Source organism: Myotis brandtii, unplaced genomic scaffold, assembly GCF_000412655.1.
Source record: "Myotis brandtii unplaced genomic scaffold, ASM41265v1 scaffold312, whole genome shotgun sequence".
NCBI lineage: Eukaryota > Metazoa > Chordata > Mammalia > Chiroptera > Vespertilionidae > Myotis > Myotis brandtii.
The window spans coordinates 689153-706764 of NW_005361955.1; the positions used below are offsets into that span (position 1 = coordinate 689153).

At 45.5% G+C, this 17612-nt stretch overlaps 1 protein-coding gene and 1 long non-coding RNA gene across 3 annotated transcripts in view; one reads left to right on the forward strand and one right to left on the reverse strand.

Annotated features, from left to right (window-relative positions):
• The window catches only part of RASA2 (RAS p21 protein activator 2), a 198458-nt gene that overhangs the window by 52368 nt on the left and 128478 nt on the right, over positions 1–17612 (forward strand). For both annotated transcript variants that reach the window (XM_014542697.1, XM_005869997.2), the window contains exons 2-6: positions 2436–2683; positions 3243–3475; positions 12794–13046; positions 13404–13583; positions 14301–14410. In XM_014542697.1, coding sequence (XP_014398183.1) covers positions 14347–14410 — 64 coding nt within the window. In that variant the 5' untranslated portion in view covers positions 2436–2683; positions 3243–3475; positions 12794–13046; positions 13404–13583; positions 14301–14346. The remainder of the gene's footprint in view (positions 1–2435; positions 2684–3242; positions 3476–12793; positions 13047–13403; positions 13584–14300; positions 14411–17612) is intronic.
• Positions 5158–7472, reverse strand: LOC102239397. The gene is made up of 3 exons (XR_001362836.1): positions 7102–7472; positions 6715–7020; positions 5158–6158 (listed from the first exon to the last, which is right to left on the reverse strand). It is a non-coding gene; the product is annotated as an uncharacterized LOC102239397 (long non-coding RNA).

Here is a 17612-nt window from a genome sequence, read left to right on the forward strand (position 1 = left end):
GGCCTAAGCCAGCAGGTGGTTATCTCCCGAGGGGTCCCAGACTGTGAGAGGGCACAAGTGGGGCTGAGGGACACCCCTCCCATCCCCCCTGCCCCGCCAGTGCACAAATTTTTGTGCACCGGGCCTCTAGTATGTTATATAAAATATACATGCACAAATAATACCTATTCATTTCTATCACATAGTAAATAGTATTTTCATATAAATTTGTAAAGTGAATTATATCTTAAAACTGACACCAATATCAAAATCAACAAAAGAAAAAAATAGATAAATTTGACATCATCAAAGTTAAAAACTTTTGTGTTTCGAAGGGCATCATCGAGAAAATGAAAAGACAGCCCTCAGAATGGTAGAAAATGTTTGAAAATCATATATTTGATAACAATCTTTTATTTAGAATATATAAAGTATAATTACAACTCAATAATAAAAAGACAAATGTAACAATCCAATTTAAGAATGGGCAAAGGATCTAAATAGACATTTTCCTAGGGAAATGTTAGGTCCCCTCAGGCATTTCAGTTGCCTCACAGAATAAAGTTATAAATTTAAAAAACAAAATCATAGTAAATTCATCAAAAAGTAATAAGTATATTAAATAAAAGTTATAGTATTAAATCAAATTCACTTAAACATTCAAACTTTTTACAGACTTAACATTATCAAAATACTTTCTAATTGAAGTCTTCATTTTTCCAATAACACAAATAAAAACACAGGTTATAATGATGATTATAAAACATACTAGAGGCCTGGTGCATGAAATTCGTGCACGGGGGTGTGTGTCCCTCAGCCCAGCCTGCACCCTCTCCAATCTGGGATCCCTCTCACAATCTAGGACTGCTGGCTCCCAACCGCTCTCCTGCCTGCCTACCTGATCAGCCCCTAACTGCTTCTGCCTGCCAGCCTGATCACCCCTAACCACTCCCCTGACAGCCTGATCGATGCCTAACTGCTCCCCTGCTGGCCGATTGCCCCTAACTGCCCTCCCCTGCCGGCCTGGTCACCCCTAACTGTCCTCTCCTGCCAGCCTGGTCACCCCCAACTGCCCTCCCTTGCAGGCCTGGTCCCTCCCAACTGGGAAACATCTATTGCCCACAACTGCTCTCCCCTGCCGGCCATCTTTAACCACATGGCGGCGGCCATCTTGTGTGTTGGAGGGATGGTCAACTTGCATATTACCTCTTTATTAGATAGGATAGTGAACCCTATTTTTTAATAGTATTGGTCAGTTTACTTTACTGAACCCAACCTTTTTCCTCTCTCTTCCCACAACTGCAAAGGCTGTTTGTTATCCAGCCAGGCGCAGAGGTGTGACCTCAGATCCGTGGTCTGTGAACCCAGGACCCAGGATGCACGGTGCTGATGCCAACCTGGGGCCTGCTCATGTGCCGTCTCTCATTTTAGAGTGTGGGACTCTCTAAGCCCATGGGTCCCCATTCCGAATCTCAGCCTTCACCTCTTCTATGGCATTTAATTTTCTGATTCGAACTGAAGAGATTCTGAGTCCTATGTGTGCTCTACCCCCTAGTCCCCTCATGGTTTATGTTGAAGGGCTTTTTCCCTTCTTTACGCCTGCCTGAAATGGTGTGTTCAAGTATTCTGAAACTCCTCGATGATGCCCCTTTAAACATTTAAAACACCTTGTCAATATAAGGAAATAAACACAAATGCTGCTGCCATTATGATTTGGTCAATATTTATTAGCTCCTTCATATCAGTTCTCAATGAGCACTTGTTGAATCGGATGTAAAAGAGTGAATCACAATGTTAACAGCTGTATTTTGGGAAACAGTTCATCTGGAAGAGAAAGCAAACGTGCATGGTAACCAACATGCCAAAGGGAATAGTGATGAGAAAGACTTGGCTGCTGAAAGTTAGTAAATGGTTACTGTGGTGAAAAATACATGGTGTTGGCACATAACTGACAGGCTGCGCCCGGGAACAGAAATGCAAGTCATGGAATTGATATTGACATGTAAGACTGTGTTATTTATACTCAAGGCGTGAGCACAAATCAGTGGAAAAGCCAATGGTCTGTTAAACAAATGATGTTGAGATTATTGCCTATTTGGGGGAAATATGTGAAGTTCGGTTCACACAACTCACTAAAGTAAATTTCAAATAAGTTAAAAAGTGCAATGGGAAAAATAAAAACTAAGTGCACATATATCTGATCTCTGGAAAGAAGAGATATTCTGAGCACAAAAATGATGACAGAAATGATCACAAAGAAAAAGACTGAGTATGGATTTATAAAAATTGACAATTTCTACATGAAAATATGACAAACAAGGTGAGAGAGAGAGAGAGTAAGAGAAAATGTCAAAATATATATAAATGTGTGTGTGTGTGTGTATCAAATATATATCATATCCATTGTGGGTAAATATTTTCTACATTCTCCCCCCTTTCACCACCCCAATTAAAAGGATCATAAAATGCATCTACTGCTGATATGGAGCCAGGAACCAGGAAAGGAAAGATAAGACATCAAATGCCAAAAACATAAGATTTTTAAAAAGATTTTGGAAATCTGTCCAGAAGTGGAGAAAGCAAGCCAAAAACTCCACATAACAACACTGGCAGGATAAAACCACAGACGGGAGACAATGGGAGCTCAACATCATTTGAGCCGATAAGCTTTTCTGCTGACATGGACAAATAGGCCAAGGCGTGCGTAAGTACTTGACATAAACTGTCTAGAATATATGTGTCCTTGTAAAGCACAATCAGTAACATCGTTGGCCAGGATTCTCATAACCATTATTTTTATGCGTTTCCAGCCTCATGACAGATGTTTACAATAAATGGCTGAGGAGCTGCCCGTTTTTCTTTTCAATCATCTTTTCTCAGTGGACGTCTTGCCACCCTGCCACTATAGAATGTATTTCTATCACAGATATCGGCGTCTCCAAGTGACACCGGCAAGGCACACAGGTCATTCTATCGATGGTTCCCTTCCCTGACTACTTTTGCGTAACAGAAATGTTGCTACAATTTAATGTACAAGATCCCTTTATCTGAAATGTAGAGAACGGAATTAAACAAAGCAACTGTTTCATAGAGAAAGGGCAAGAAAACAGCCAGTTTAGCTGAAGACATGAAGCCAAGTTTAAAAATGTACAAAGCCTCTAAATGCCAGAGAAGGTCCCCAATGAGCACAAGTTAGAAGGGACCGCAGCGTGTTTATTTGCAGAGATTGTGCAAAAAGCTGGGTTTTCCGTTTGATCCCACAGGTGGCACTACACCAGCACCCTGCCTGCGAACACCAGCAGAGGGGAAAGAGAGCCGGGAGCCATCTAGACCACTTCCTGTAGCAGCGATCATGGGACCCATTTTTTTGTCTGTGTTTGATTGTGTCCTTCGAGAACCTCTCTCTCTCACAAACCATAGCAACACAGGACCACACACAGGAAGGAACTTCGTAAAGGGTATTTGTTGACGCTGATTCAAACCATTCTTCCTAGAGGTAAATTCATTTATTCATTCGCTCATTTATTTTGTCAGTAAGTGTTTTGGGGATATCTATCATATGTCAGGACCTGTGATTGGTATTGGGGATTTAATGGTTAAAAAAAATCCATGGGCCCTGTTTTTATGGTCCTTATGGTTTAGTGGAGGGAAGAGAGATTACTGAAATGCTCACATTAATGAAATAATCATGGACTGTGGTAACTCAAAGGAAAAGTATAGAAGCCATATACCAATACAGGCATCAGAGTCCAGGTAGAAAGCCTGTATAAATATGGACTACATTCTGTATAGAATGAAATAGGAATTGTCTAAAATGTGAAAATCTACCCTGTGCATATCTGTTATGTTATTAGGAGTATCTGTGGTACTATTTAAAATCACCTCCCAAACCTAGTACACTGCTGGTGGGAATGCAGACTGGTGCAGCCACTGTGGAAAACAGTATGGAGTTTCCTCAAAAAATGAAAAATGGAACTTTTGTTTGACCCAGTGATCCCATTTCTGGGAATATATCCTAAGAATCCTGAAACACCAGTCTGAAAGAATATATGCACCCCTGTGTTCATAACGGCATTATTTACAACTAGAGGCCTTGTGCACGAAATTCTGGCATGGGTAGGGTCCCTAGGCCTGGCTGGTGATCAGGGCCGATCAGGGCCTTTCGTCTGCTGTCTGGGCCTTCCTTCATTCCACGCCACCCCTGGTGGTCAGCGCATGTCATAGCAAGTGATCGAACTTCCAGTCTCCCAGTCAAACTTCTGAGGGGACACTTTGCCTATTAGCCTTTTATATATATGCTAGTGGCCCAGTGCGCAGATTCGTGCACATTGAAAGCAAATTAATTAGAAGAAATATTTTAATATCACAGTAAGCTAACCCATGGCCGATTCTGCAAGGAATTGGGCTCCCTCCTCTCTGGGTCCAGGGTGTAGGTGAACCAAATTTGGGGCTGACAGGGCCCCAGCAGCAAGCTAACTCACGGCCAGCAACCTAACCTACCAGTTAGAGCATCTGCCCCTGGTGGTCAGTGCGCATCATAGCTACCGGTCGAACGGTCACTTAGGCTTTTATATATATAGATAGACTAGAGGCCCGATGCATGAAATTCGTGCACCGGTAGGGTCCCTAGGTCTGGCCGGCAATCAGCCGGGGCCTTCCTTCATTCCGCGCTGCCCCTGGTGGTCAGTGCATGTCATAGCGAGCAGTCAAACTCCCAGTCAGTTGAACTCCCAAGGGGAACATTTGCATATTAGCCTTTCGCTATATAGGATTGTCAAGATCTGGAAACAGCCCACGTGCCCATCAGTGGATAAGTGGATAAAAAAAGATGTGGTACATATACACAATGGAATACTACGTGACTGTAAAAAAGAAGGAACTCTTATCCTTTGAGACAGCATGGAGGGACCTGGAAATTATTATGCTCAGTGAAATAAGCCAGTCAGAGAAAGACAAATATCACCCACGATCTCATTTATATGTGGAATCTAATGAACAAAAGAAACTGACAAACAAAATAGGACCAGAGTCATGGAAGCATGGAACAGACTGCTAGATCTCAGAAGTGAGGGGTGTGTGTGGGGGGGGACAGGAAGAGATTAAAAAGAGAATATGCCTATATGGACACAGACAATAGTGTGGTAAAGGTGGAGGGGGGGAGGGGAGATATGGGGGACACCTGTAACAGTGCCAAAAATAAAAAATAAAATAAATTCAACTCCTAGCCCCACCATGATCACCTATAGATACAATAACCAACAGGTACAGAAAAAGTGTCCCAGTCATTACTCATCAAACCTTACACTTCAGCCAAAGTCTAGCATGGGTTCCAAATTTTCCCTCCTAAATGACTTTCCTCCCTCTAGCCTCTTGCCCTCAAAATGCAGTAACTCCACCAGAGGCTGCAATAATCTACAACTTAAATTTCCCAGGCCTGGTTTTCTTCGAGTCAGTTTCCTTCTCATGGACCAGTCAGATCCTCTGACGGTGTCAGAGCTGACATTTTAGTTTCTCACCCGATTACTCAAGGATCTCTGAGACATGCTCTAAGCTCCTTTCGGTCCCGCCTCCCATTGGCCCCTGCACAAATCCTGGAGGCAAAGAAGTATAGCTACACCCCTGGAAAAGATATGCCTCCCTCCCTTCCCTGCCTCTCTCCTATGCCTTTGATCCATGCTATTCAGGCATCTGAAATGGCTTTCTGTCTTATCAATAAATGATGTCTTCCTTAAAATAAAACCACCAACTTTTTAGGTGTTCAAAGTCCTTTGTTTATTAAAAAATAATAACAAACCTTGATGGTAAAAATAGTGGTTTAAAGATACTTGCTTGACAATGCCAGTCCTCCCATTGACAACATTTCATTACACCCATCTTCCAAATTGTAGGGTTGGGGAAGCACAATCCTGCAGCGAAGTCTCCCTTTGCAGGCCCAGGGCCTAACTCCTCGGGGGAGAAAATGAGCCCACACCTGGGAAGCCCTTACTAGTCCGGAGGCCCCTGTGAGTCAGGGACCTGGAGGATGGGAAAGAGCCCTTTCACCTGTTTGTTGAGATTTGTCTTCAGAGTTCTGGTTTCCTGTCTGCAGACCTACATCTTCTTCTGGCCATTCACTGGACAGATGCGGTCTACCCACAGGGCTGTGGTCCCGCCCTGCAGGCCTCTATGGAACATCCACCCTAAAGCATGACATGGGGAAGGGAAAATCATCAATTTATAGAATGGCGATAACAGTTCTGAAATACTCGCATACGCTGCTTTCCTTTATACAGGGGCAGGCAAAAGTAAGTTAATAATAATAAATATAATAATTAATAAATAATAATACAGGAATAAACTCTGTTTCCTGTACTCACACTATAAACCTACTTTTGCCCACCCCTGTATAGTAGTTGGTTGTTGTGAAAACATACTTTTACCCCCTCCCAAGGAGACGTTAAATGTATTCACAGATCTGGGTTTTAAGAAAGAATCTTAGCAACTTTCCAACTTGTCCAAGGATAACTGCTCTTTTCAACTGTTACATCCAAAGACCACTCTCCATGTCTTTGGGATTGTTACAGAAGGAATACTAGTACAAACAAAAAGAGAAAGGGGAAGAAAAAGTTAAGTATCAGCTTCCAAATAGGATTTTAGGATTTTTCAGCCACCTTATCTTAAAGGCTAAGCTATGTAAGAGAGAGAAAAGATGTTCTAGATTTCTTTCTTTCTCCTGTTGGCATATCACAAACTAACCTGATCACCGTTTTACACGGGGAAGTCCTGGCGTGGGCAGGAAAGGAAAGAGGAACATCCACCCTGTCCGTCCTGGTGGAATACACAGGAGAAAGGGAGAGAGAGGTGGCTGGGGAGCGTCAGAGGTGACTCTGATCTCCCGTCTCAGGATTCCACCCACAGTGGGAGGTGTGCTGAGCAGGCGGAGGACCGGCCAGGGCCTCTGCAGACTTCTCTGGGCCTCGGGGAGGGGCTCCTCCTGCAGGTTGGCTGGCATCACCCTGGGAGCGGCTGTATCTGGGTTGAACTCAACAGCACAGCATGATTCTGCAGGGAGGGAGAGGGAATGTCATTTCCTGGGCTGCCCCCAGGACCAGTAGGGAATGAATTGCACCAAGAAGTTCTCACCTGCTCCTGATCAGAGGCCAGGGAAGTAGCTGATCTGACAGCCAACAGGCCTCCAGGCATCAGCGATCACGAGGGAGAGGTGAGTCAGCAACAAGACTCGTGGTGGACCTTCTGGGCAAGAGTCAGATGGGGTTGTGGGGGCTGTAGCGGCAGCCGGAGCGGAGGCTGAGTCATGAAGCAGCACGAGCAGGCCCGTCCAACCAGTAGGAACCTCAGTAGATAGAGCCTCAGCAGCGGGGACTCACAGGACTCCGGGGGGTGAGTTGGATACAACCCAGGGAGTGTCCGGGCCACCACCACAGCAGCAAGCAGCCAAGATGCAGAGATGCTAATGACCTGAGAGGGAGTGCATGAGCCACAACGCCACCCAGAACCCAGACACCATCTCGCAGAGACGGAGAGGGAGGATGCAGATATCTAGACACTAAGCATGTTTTACATAAAGAGATGGACCAGCCCTAACCGGTTTGGCTTGGTGGGAAGAGCGTCGGCCTGCAGACGGAAGGGTCCTGGGTTCGATTCCAGTCAAGGGCATGTACCTTGCTTGCGGGCTCAATCCCCAGTAGGGGGCATGTAGGAGGCAGCTGATCAGTGTTTCTCATCAATGTTTTTAGCCCTCTATCCCTCTCCCTTTCTTTCTGTAAAAAAATCAATATCTATATCTATTTAAAGAGATGGACCATTTACCTTACATGTCTATTTATTTATTTTTAGTATATTTTTTATTGATTTCAGAGAGGAGGAGTGAGGGAGATAGGTAGATAGATAGATAGATAGATAGATAGAGAAACATTAATGATGAGAGATAATCCTTGGTCAGCTGCCTCCTGCAAGCCCCCTACTGGGGATCGAGCCAGCAACCTGGGCATGTGCCCTGACTGGGAATCAAATGTTGACATCCTGGTTTATAGGTTGACACTCAACCACTGAGCCCCCCGCCCCCAGCCAGGCCCTAACACGTCTATTTAAATTGTTGTGCCAGAGTATTTCCCAGCTATTCGGTAGTTGGAGGCTCCTAAGGAAGATAAGAATAATTTTTAGAGAAATAAAGATGGTACATTTTCTCTGCACATGTGTGAGCAGGGTGAAAAAACCTGCCACCCTTCACACATATTGGCATTGCCAGCTTTTCCCGTCCTCCTCCTGCTGCTAAATTTGGCATCGCTTGGGCTGCTCGGTTCCTCCCATCCACCCACACCCAACTGTGGAGAAGAGCGTGGAGGGTCCAAACCAGATTTCTGGGATTTTCGATGCAGAATTGGGGACATGGGAGAGGGAGAAAAGTGGTATTCGCCACATGGGTAGATTCTAAGGAGAAAAGAATAAAAAACAAGCTCCTCTAGCAAGAAGCCATGGAGAGCAGGGGCATGAATGTGTGCAGCCGCATGGGGTGGGAGTGGGAGAGGGACAGAGAGAGATGCAGCAGAGAGCACGTTACTCAGGCAACAGAGTGAGGGATGGAATGGCTGGACATTCAAGGAGAGGAAAGATTACATACTTGGATCTCATTTATATTCCTTGAGATTAAGAGTAGAATTTCTGCCCTGGCTGGTTTGGATAGAGTGTTGGTCTGCAGACTGAAGGGTCCCAGGTTCGATTCCAGTCAAGGGCACATGCCTGGGTTGCGGGCTTGGTCCAATGTGCAGGAGGCAGCCAATCAATGATTCCCTCTCATCATATCTCTCTCTTCCTCTCCCCTCCTCTCTGAAATCAATAAAAATATTAAAAAAGGGGGGGGAGTAGAATTTCTATCAGGACTGCCTTCCGTTGCCTCCATCACTTTGTTGAAGACCTGTCTCCTGCCTCCAGTAGCAGCAAATGGCAGGCAGGGCCACCAAGTGATGAATCAAGAGCATTGCCCGTCAGGTGACTCATGAATGAACAACTTGGACTCTAAGAGATGGTTTCATAGTATCAGCACATAAAATGTGCAAAAGTCCAGCTTGCAACAACTGGGATCATGCTTTGGGCTCCAATAACTGCCACACAGTAGCTTAAACTAATGGGCATCTATTTTCCTCTCTCATAAACAAGCCTGGAGGAAACCAGTTCAAAGCTGGTGTAGAGGCTGGAAGATTTCAGGACAGGGATTCTCTTGGCCTTTTAAAAAATGTATTTATTGTTGACACTATTACAAATGTCCCCATTGAAAGTATTATAAATGTTCCCTACTCCCATTGACCCCTCCTCCCACCACTGCCCCTTCTGTCCCCTCCCCTAGCCTTCACCACACTATTGTCTGTGTCCACGGGCTATGCATACATATATTCTTTGACCAATCTCTTCACCTTCTTTTATCCAGTCCCTCCCACCCGCCTCCCCTCTGACAGCTGTCAGTCTGTTCCATGCATCCATGCCTCTGGTTCTATTTTGTTCGTCAGTTTATTTTGTTCATGAGATTCCACACATAAGTGAGACATGGCACTTGTCTTTCTGTGACTGGCTTACGTTGGCCTTTTTGTTATGGTCACGAGAAAGCAGCTGCATTTCCAAACATTGTATCATGTTTAATGAAGGAAGAAGGTAAGGGGGCCACAGAGAGAAGGTGTGGTGGCAGGCTCATCTGTCCCTTCTGCCGGGAAAAGCAAAAGCCTCCTGGAAGCCCCAGGAAGGCTCCCCCTCGTGCCTCATTAGGTCGCATAACCAAGTCTAGTTGTCGGGGAGGCTGACACGGCAACATTTGCCTTTACTGACCCCTACACTGAAGGCAGCAGAGCAGAACAGCCCTCGTGGTTGTAAACCCAGTGGAAGCGGAGAGGCTCAAATTGACCTCCCGGGCCAGGGCTGTTGTTAGTTTTCTCCCAGGTGTCTTCTTTCCGCCTTCAAACGAAAGGGGATGAGACCAGGAATGTAATTAGAAAATGAAGCCCTTGCCCGAGCCGGTTTGGCTCGGTGGATAGAGCTTCGGCCTGCGGACTGAAGGGTCTCAGGTTCGATTCCGGTCAAGGGCACATGCCTGGGTTGCGGGCTCGATCCCCAGTGGAGGGCGTGCAGGAGGCAGCCGATTGATGATTCTCTCTCATCATTGATGTTTCTATCTCTCCCTCTTCCTTCCTCTCTGAAATCAATAAAAATATATTTAAAAAAAGAAAAGAAAATGAAGCCCTGACCCTTTATAACATGAATAAGTATAGCATTTTTTTAAATCTAGTTTTATCTAGAAATGGGAAGTATTTGTTGAGTTAACTGCAATATAAAAGTCTCCTCCTGCCAGCCTGGCCTTTTTGACTAGTTGGAGGTCTGATGGGAAAAGAGGTGAGAATCGGAGCTGAGCGTTGACTTTGTGAGAGATCCTGAGCCCAAGCTGTGCTGTTTGGGGGCCTAGAATTGGGAAGATGGCCTTTCTTATCAGCTTTGCTGACACCTGGAAGCTGAATAGGCTCTAAAAGACTGTGTTCTCAGTTTGGGCCTGGACATTCTCACAGCAGGCACCACACGGTGGCGAGAGTCCCTCAAGCTACCTCCTGAGTATTCACAGTGACAGAGGGAAGCCAGAGCAGGAAAGGAAGAACATAACAAACCCAGCAGCCCACCCCCCCCCCCCTCTGCCAATGGCGAGTCTAACTGAACACTTGGGCACTCCTGGAAAGAAATCGTTGGGGAGAGGTTGAATTATTCAGGCAAGTGGACGGCAGAGGCAAGATCAAGAACTTTGGGTTAATGATGTTAGCAAGGTTTCACGTGTAGCCACAAGCTGATATGGTTGCCTGGAGATTTGACCATAATAACAAGTATGGAAACAACTTGTACTTTGAAATAAGGTTTTCCAACTTCCACAACAACCCACACAACAGGGGAGATGTTTAGACCTAGCCCATCACTAGACAACAGTTCATGACCCGCGAGCTTCTCTCTCCTTGGTGTCTCTGCCAAAAATGAGCTTCTTGTGACACACGCAGCCCCAGCTCAAGGGGAGGATTGCAAACCCCAAACCCTGCCTCCTTCCCTTTCTCCTTCCTCATCTGACTTCTGAGGTGTTGCCTTTTCTCTGCACCTAAGCTTCCTGCAAAGCCCAGGCTCAGCCCAACATGGTTATGTGGTTGGCTCTGGTTTCCCTTGTGGGTTTTAAATTCAGAATGCTGAGTTCATTTATTAGCAGCTTCTCTCAACAGGCCACCCCATTCATTTGCTCATTCATTCATTCCTTTATTCATTCATCACTCATCAAACATTTAGTAAGTGCCTTCTGTGTTCTTTTATGTTTTATATATGCATTAGAGAGGCAAAGACAAATAAGATATTGTCCAGTCTTTGAGAATCTTACATACCGGCAAACAAGTAGGAATGGTAAGGGTGTTATGAAGATTCTAGTGAATGTATACAGAGTGTACTATCGTGGCACAAAGGAAGAAGAGGCCAGTTCTACGGGGCAAACCAGGAGGTAAATCTTGGGTATTACACATATTGAAATATCTTCAGTTGCACTTACTACTGAAATATAAGTTGTATGGTGGTCAGAGTTGGCTGCCTACTCTACGGCTATGGGTTTCCTTTCTTTCACAGGAGAACATGGGTTTGACTTAGCTCTCGGGTCTCAGACAGCATGGCACTTTTGGAACGAGAGTCCATCTCCAAGTCCAGGGACTGTGTTCTCCTGCACGCCCCTTACTGGGGATCAAGACCACAACCCAAGCAGCTGACCTTGATCGGAATCGAGCCCAGGACCCTTCCGTCCACAGGCCTGACGCTCTATTCACTGAGCCAAACCAGCTAGGGCCAGATCCAGGGACTATTGATCAGGCTAAGATAATTATACATTCGTGATGATTATGAGTGAGATGTAAGGAAAATATACCTGGACAGGGTGGGAAGGAGCATGCGGGGAGAGGGAGTTGACTTCCAGAAAAAACTATCTGGGAAGGGTTCTCCGAGAGAGAGAGAGAGAGAGAGAGAGAGGAAATGCTTCTACCTGCCATTGGATGTGAAGATGTTTAGAGCTTCAGCAGTCATCTTGTGACCATGTGACCATGACCAAAAGAATTGCATAGAAGCTAACCCAGAACCTTGCCGTCATTGAGTTGATGAATTAATCAACCCTTGGACTGTTCTCTAAGGACATTTTTTCCCTCAAGTTTTATTGTGATAAAATATACATAACATAAAAGTGACCTTCTGAGCCATTTTTGAGTGTACAATTCAGAGGCATTAACTACATTCATATTGTTGTGCAACCATTACCACCATCCATTTCCAGAACGCCTTTCATCTTGCAAAACTGAAACTCTGCACCGATCAAACTGTAACTCTTCAATCCTCTCCTTGCTCAGCCCCTGACAACTACCATTCTATTTCTGTCTCTAGGATTTTGACTACTTTAGGAACCTCCTATAAGTAGGATCATACATATTTGTCTTTTGTCACTGGCTTATAAACTCCCCTGACTGGGTCACATCTGAATCAGGGAAGAGGGGACACTTTTACTTTGAAATAAGAAGTTTTGATTATTATTCTGCAGTGGACACTTTACATTACTGACATGAGTGTCCTGTATCCACTTCACTGAGGGCAGGAGAGAAGTTGAGTCCCAGAGCGGGGGGAAAGGAGATGGAGGGGGAAATAAAGTGGTTTTTACCCACAGAATTCTGCTTATGCCATAAAATGACTAGTACAGGAATTGCTGGCTCCTCCTCCTCCTCCTCCAAACTGCCCTGCTCCTCCAGTCCCTTCCTCGTGGGTTCCTTTTTGTCTCTAGGAGCAACCTGTGCCCTTCTTGGCTCAAATGAGATTCCCCTATGATTCTCTTCTGGAGCCAGCTTTTCCGCGTTGGGACTAACCCCTCAACCAGCCTTTTCACCTTCAAAATGCCATGGAAGCCGCTCAGAAGTTGCTCTCACCATCAGGAATGACTTCCTCTAAGAACTGGACTCACCCAAACCCTCAGCACTGGGAAAGCTGCCAAGTGGGAGATGGCTCCTCCTAGGATGGCGCTGGAGTAGCGTGACTGGGTGTGTGTGCACGGCAGTGGGACCACATCAGGTCCAATGCCAGATGTCCTACTGACTAGCTGCCTGACCCGCAGAAGTCTCCTCGCCCTTCTGCGCTCAGAGACATCGTCTCTAAAATAGGAATTGCAACAACAGCAAAAATAACAACAAACAATAATGATATCATCCACATACAGGTCCACATACAGAGTACATGGCACTAGTACTTTCAGAGACATTCCCCTTGGGCCTGCATTGTTGAATCTCTCCTTACTGATGTTTTCCCCACCCTGGGTTTTGCTGTCAAGGGGGGCTTGGGGCCAGCTCTGTAGCCAGTTCCTTTCTAGTTCCACTCAAGTCTCCTTTCTCCTACCTCAGGGTTTGGAAAAACACAAAGGCATTAATCTACCCAACCATCCTTCCACTGTCCTCCCATGGCACTGAGAAGAGGACAGAGAGGTGACATGTTGGTGTCTAACCTCCCGTGAGTGCAGCCAGCTGGGTCTCCAGCCCCACCCTCCTTTGCTGGAGGCGCAAATTCAAATGTGTGTCAACCAGGTGAGTGAGAGGGTTCTCCAACTCAGGAGACCTTGGCTGTGTCTTTACATTATGAAAATCGGATGGGCCATGGCCTGGTTCTCACCCACTGGATGGAGCATTTCCCTAGGTTTCACGGTGATGGACAAACCTGCCCAGACAGAGAAATCCCTTGAGTACAGACTAGCAGGTGAAACAAGTGCATCTTTGCCCAACGTTCCAGGTTTCTTTTCAGAGCCATGGTTTTTTTCAGTTTAAAATGACTAGAAGAGTGCAGTGGAGGTGGAGTGGGTATGCCATCCAGTTCCAAAGCAGGGAGGCTGAGAAACAGCTGAAGTCAGACGGGCCTTCCATCATTGATGGTCCCAGTTCTAACACTCAGGCCCTCAGGGTCTTCCTCAGGCACCGAGCAAATTTGAAAATGTTTCTAATGGAGGAACTGGGAGCTTTAGGATAAAAACTTGCTCATATTTTTGGGCACATCCTTGTTACGGCCAGGTGTGATCTTAAGGTAAAATGTTAAAAGTACATTTTGAATATTCTGCAAACATATTCTGAGTTTTTAAGTTCTCGCCTCACCTTCCACCTCTCCAACTTTGTCAAAACAAAAAAAATGCTGATTGGTTTAGAGGTTGTTTGTACAATGTAACTGAATGAATAATGCTTAATAGACGAATGGTACTCTGATGAGGTGATGTGGGAAACTGTGTCATCAATGACCAACTTGCCTTCCCACAGGCCCGCTGGAAGTAGTTCTGCCTCATGAGTGGACAGCCCTAGGAAAATGATCTGCATTCAAATACTAGAAACCCAGCACATTTTTCTTCTCCTGGCTCACCAGAAGGAAGGTAATAAATAACTCAGAACCAAGCGATACCCCTTCTATTGCCATGTTAGAGGTTGAAGGGTGCTGATTCAAAACAATGCTGTGCAACGCCAAGTTCTGGAATTCGTTTCTAGCTGCAGGACATCGTCTTATTACGAGGGAAGCCATTTTCCTACCCCAGGCACCATGAAGCAAGCAATGGGTGAAAATGACTGAATGGGTTAAACACTGGTGAAGAAAGAGGAAAAGGACTTCGTAGTGAATGGTTGCTCATCAGAGCAGAGAGGGTAGAGTTAGGAGAGGTGGCCTTTAAATACATTCATTAATAATTTGAGGAAGGAAGTGAAGTGCAAGTTTGTGCATGATGCAATATTGTTCCAGTTACTAAACATCGTGAAGAAATGAGAGGAACTCTAGATGAGTTTAAACACAGTGCAAGGGCAATAAAGGGAGGGGAGGTGTAACAGCTTCTTGTAATTGTACTGTGAGTAAGTATTATTAGTCTCTATTAAAATTTTATTTCCCAAATATGTTACATGTAGGAAACACTGACTCTGCTAAAGATCTCTGCAATCAGCCCAGTATCAGTAAAAGAATAATGATGTCCTTAAATGTCTATTCAAAGTCAGAGTAATTAGGAATCATTTTGGATGAAGAAAAATGGGTTTTAGTGAAACAGTATGATAATTCTGAAATGTGCAATAGGAAGGCTGCTTGAGAGGGGAAAAAAAGTGGAGGGCGCACTTCATGTAAAATTGTTTTCATATCTCTAGTGACAATTTCTTAATAGAGCCATGGACTTGGGGTTAAAGTAGTGAAAAGGCAGAGAAATTAGGAGAATCTGGTATAGATATTGATATTTTAAAGAAGGGGACAAAACTTTAAAAACTAGCTTTTCATTTCAAATTGCAGAATATTGTTAAAGTTTCCCATTTTAACCATTGGGACGGGTACGATGATGAATAATAAATACAAATCAGAATTTTCCAAAACAGGAAAACTCCAAGTCTGCCGAGTGGAGGAAGTAGATGAGCAACTATGATTGGATCCATTTTATTCAACAGATAGTTTTTGAGGGAGTTAAAAACATGAAGCTAGGAGAAGAGATAAACAAGCACACGGGTACATAATACCACGTAGAAAGTGCTCGGGGCCCCAGAAAGGTACAGAGAAGAAGCTGTGTCGAGGGGAGAAGGAGACAGATGGCTGAGGCAGCATTTGTCCAGGCAGGAAGAAGGTGGACACTGACGGACTCAGGCCCGAGAGAAAAGTGACTCAGTGTGGCTGGTGGTCAGAGGAGTCAGGTAGGCTGGGTTCATTTCCGACACAGGACATTTGCCTGAGGAATTTTTACTTTCCTCTGCTGTCATCTCTAGCACTCCTCATGACCTGCAGGGTAGCTTGCTGGCTGGCGGAAGGGATGAATCAAGCCATTGACGTTTTTCTGGAGCTGACAAGTGACAAGCTCCAATTTTTGTTTTAGGGAGATTAACTTAAGTGGTGCGTAGGAGGATGGGAGACCTCTTAGACAAGAGCATGAGGCGGTGTTTACTGAATTAATCCTACCACATGCCCAGCATTCCACTAGATACCCCACACACATACTATCAATCCTAAGAACAACTCTTTGGAGGAGGGGGAGTAAGAATGGCATTCCCATTTTACTGTTAAAAATCAGGTTCAGAAAGGCTGAGTAACTTGCCCAAATGTTGCACATATAAAAGTGGTAGAATTAGGCTCCAACCCACGTCGGCCTGTCTCATAAGCTCATGTCTTTTTAAAAACAACCAAAACAAACCCTGTAACATGTCGGGACTATTCAAATGAGGAGAATTTTAACAAGGACAATGACAGGGACTGGAAAGGAAGGGAAGGGAGAGAAGAGATTTTGGCAGAGTCAGAAGGATGTGGCAACTGAAAACATATGGTGACAAGGGATTTTTTAAAAAAGAGTCAAAGTTGTTAGCCCAGATAACAGAATATGGCTGTGAGCTCAGCCTTGGAAAGAAAAATGAGAAATCAAATTTTGGACTTATTGTTTGAAATGACAGCAAAACACCCACATAAGAGGAGGTAAGTTGACTTTCTCCAAAATGTGTAAAACTCATATAGAGATCACTGGCAACACACCCAAAACTAGAAGTGTCACTCCTCAGCGACAGACGCGCGCTGATTCTCTCTGGCTGCCCAGCCTTTGCACAGTGGCTTCTCCTCCTTGTCACGTTTCTGCCTCTCCTGGCTTGTTTTCCGTCCACTCCGCAGGGCATTTCCCAGGATGAGGCCCCCCAGTTTCCTCATCTCCCTTCTTTTCTCCCAGGGCCTCTGTCCTTTTCTGTCTCCCCATAGACGGAGCTGCTGGAAGGCGGGGGCTCTCTTCACCTTGACCGTTGTGCAGTCTCTGAGGCCATCACTAAGTCTGACTCTCAAAAAAACATTTGTTGACAGACTGACGGATTCCTATTGTTGCCCTGGAAAACAAATACCCTGCCCGGTTAAGTCACAGTTTCTTCCTTCTTAGGGCAATGCAGGGCACAACCTCAAGACCAGGAAATCATCTTCCTCATCACATACCAGGGCATTATTCATGCAGTTTACTCACTGTATGGAGTTCCCTTGAAATAAAGCTAACAACTAGTCAGAGATGGACACATTTCGTAGCGTCAATCAACTTTTTAACAAGCCCACTTGTGGGGGAGGTTGGGAAGGTGGAGAGGGGGGCGGAGAAACCCCACCCTTCTTCCTTCTGTTTCCGAAATACACAGGTCGTGATAAAGGCTTCAGCGTTTCTCTGCGGGTGGGTGTCAGGCACTGTACTCGTGTGGTGATTGGGGACTAGGGTCCTTTTCTGCACCAGCTTTTGCAAAGCAGTAATTTTACTTAAAAATAGGGATGTGTGTGTGTAGGGGTGGGGGGGGACCTACGGATATTATTGAGGGGATCTTTAATGCACCTCTTGCTCCTTTTGAATATGGGGGTTTTGAGGTCCACCGGCCTAACTGCATCCTACTCCACCGGCAGTTAGGAGAGGGAAGTCGGCGGGTGCAGAGCGCACTTCCCCGGAGGACTTGGGGGTTCGGGAGGCCGGTTCCCTCTAAGGGGGTTTCAAGGCTGCCCACAGCCAGGACTTGGGAGCCGCACTCGCCTGGCGCCTCGGCGTTTATGGGGCAAAGAGCAGGAAAGCCAGGAGCGCAGTTCCCGCGGGGGGCGGCGGCCGGGCTCGGGGC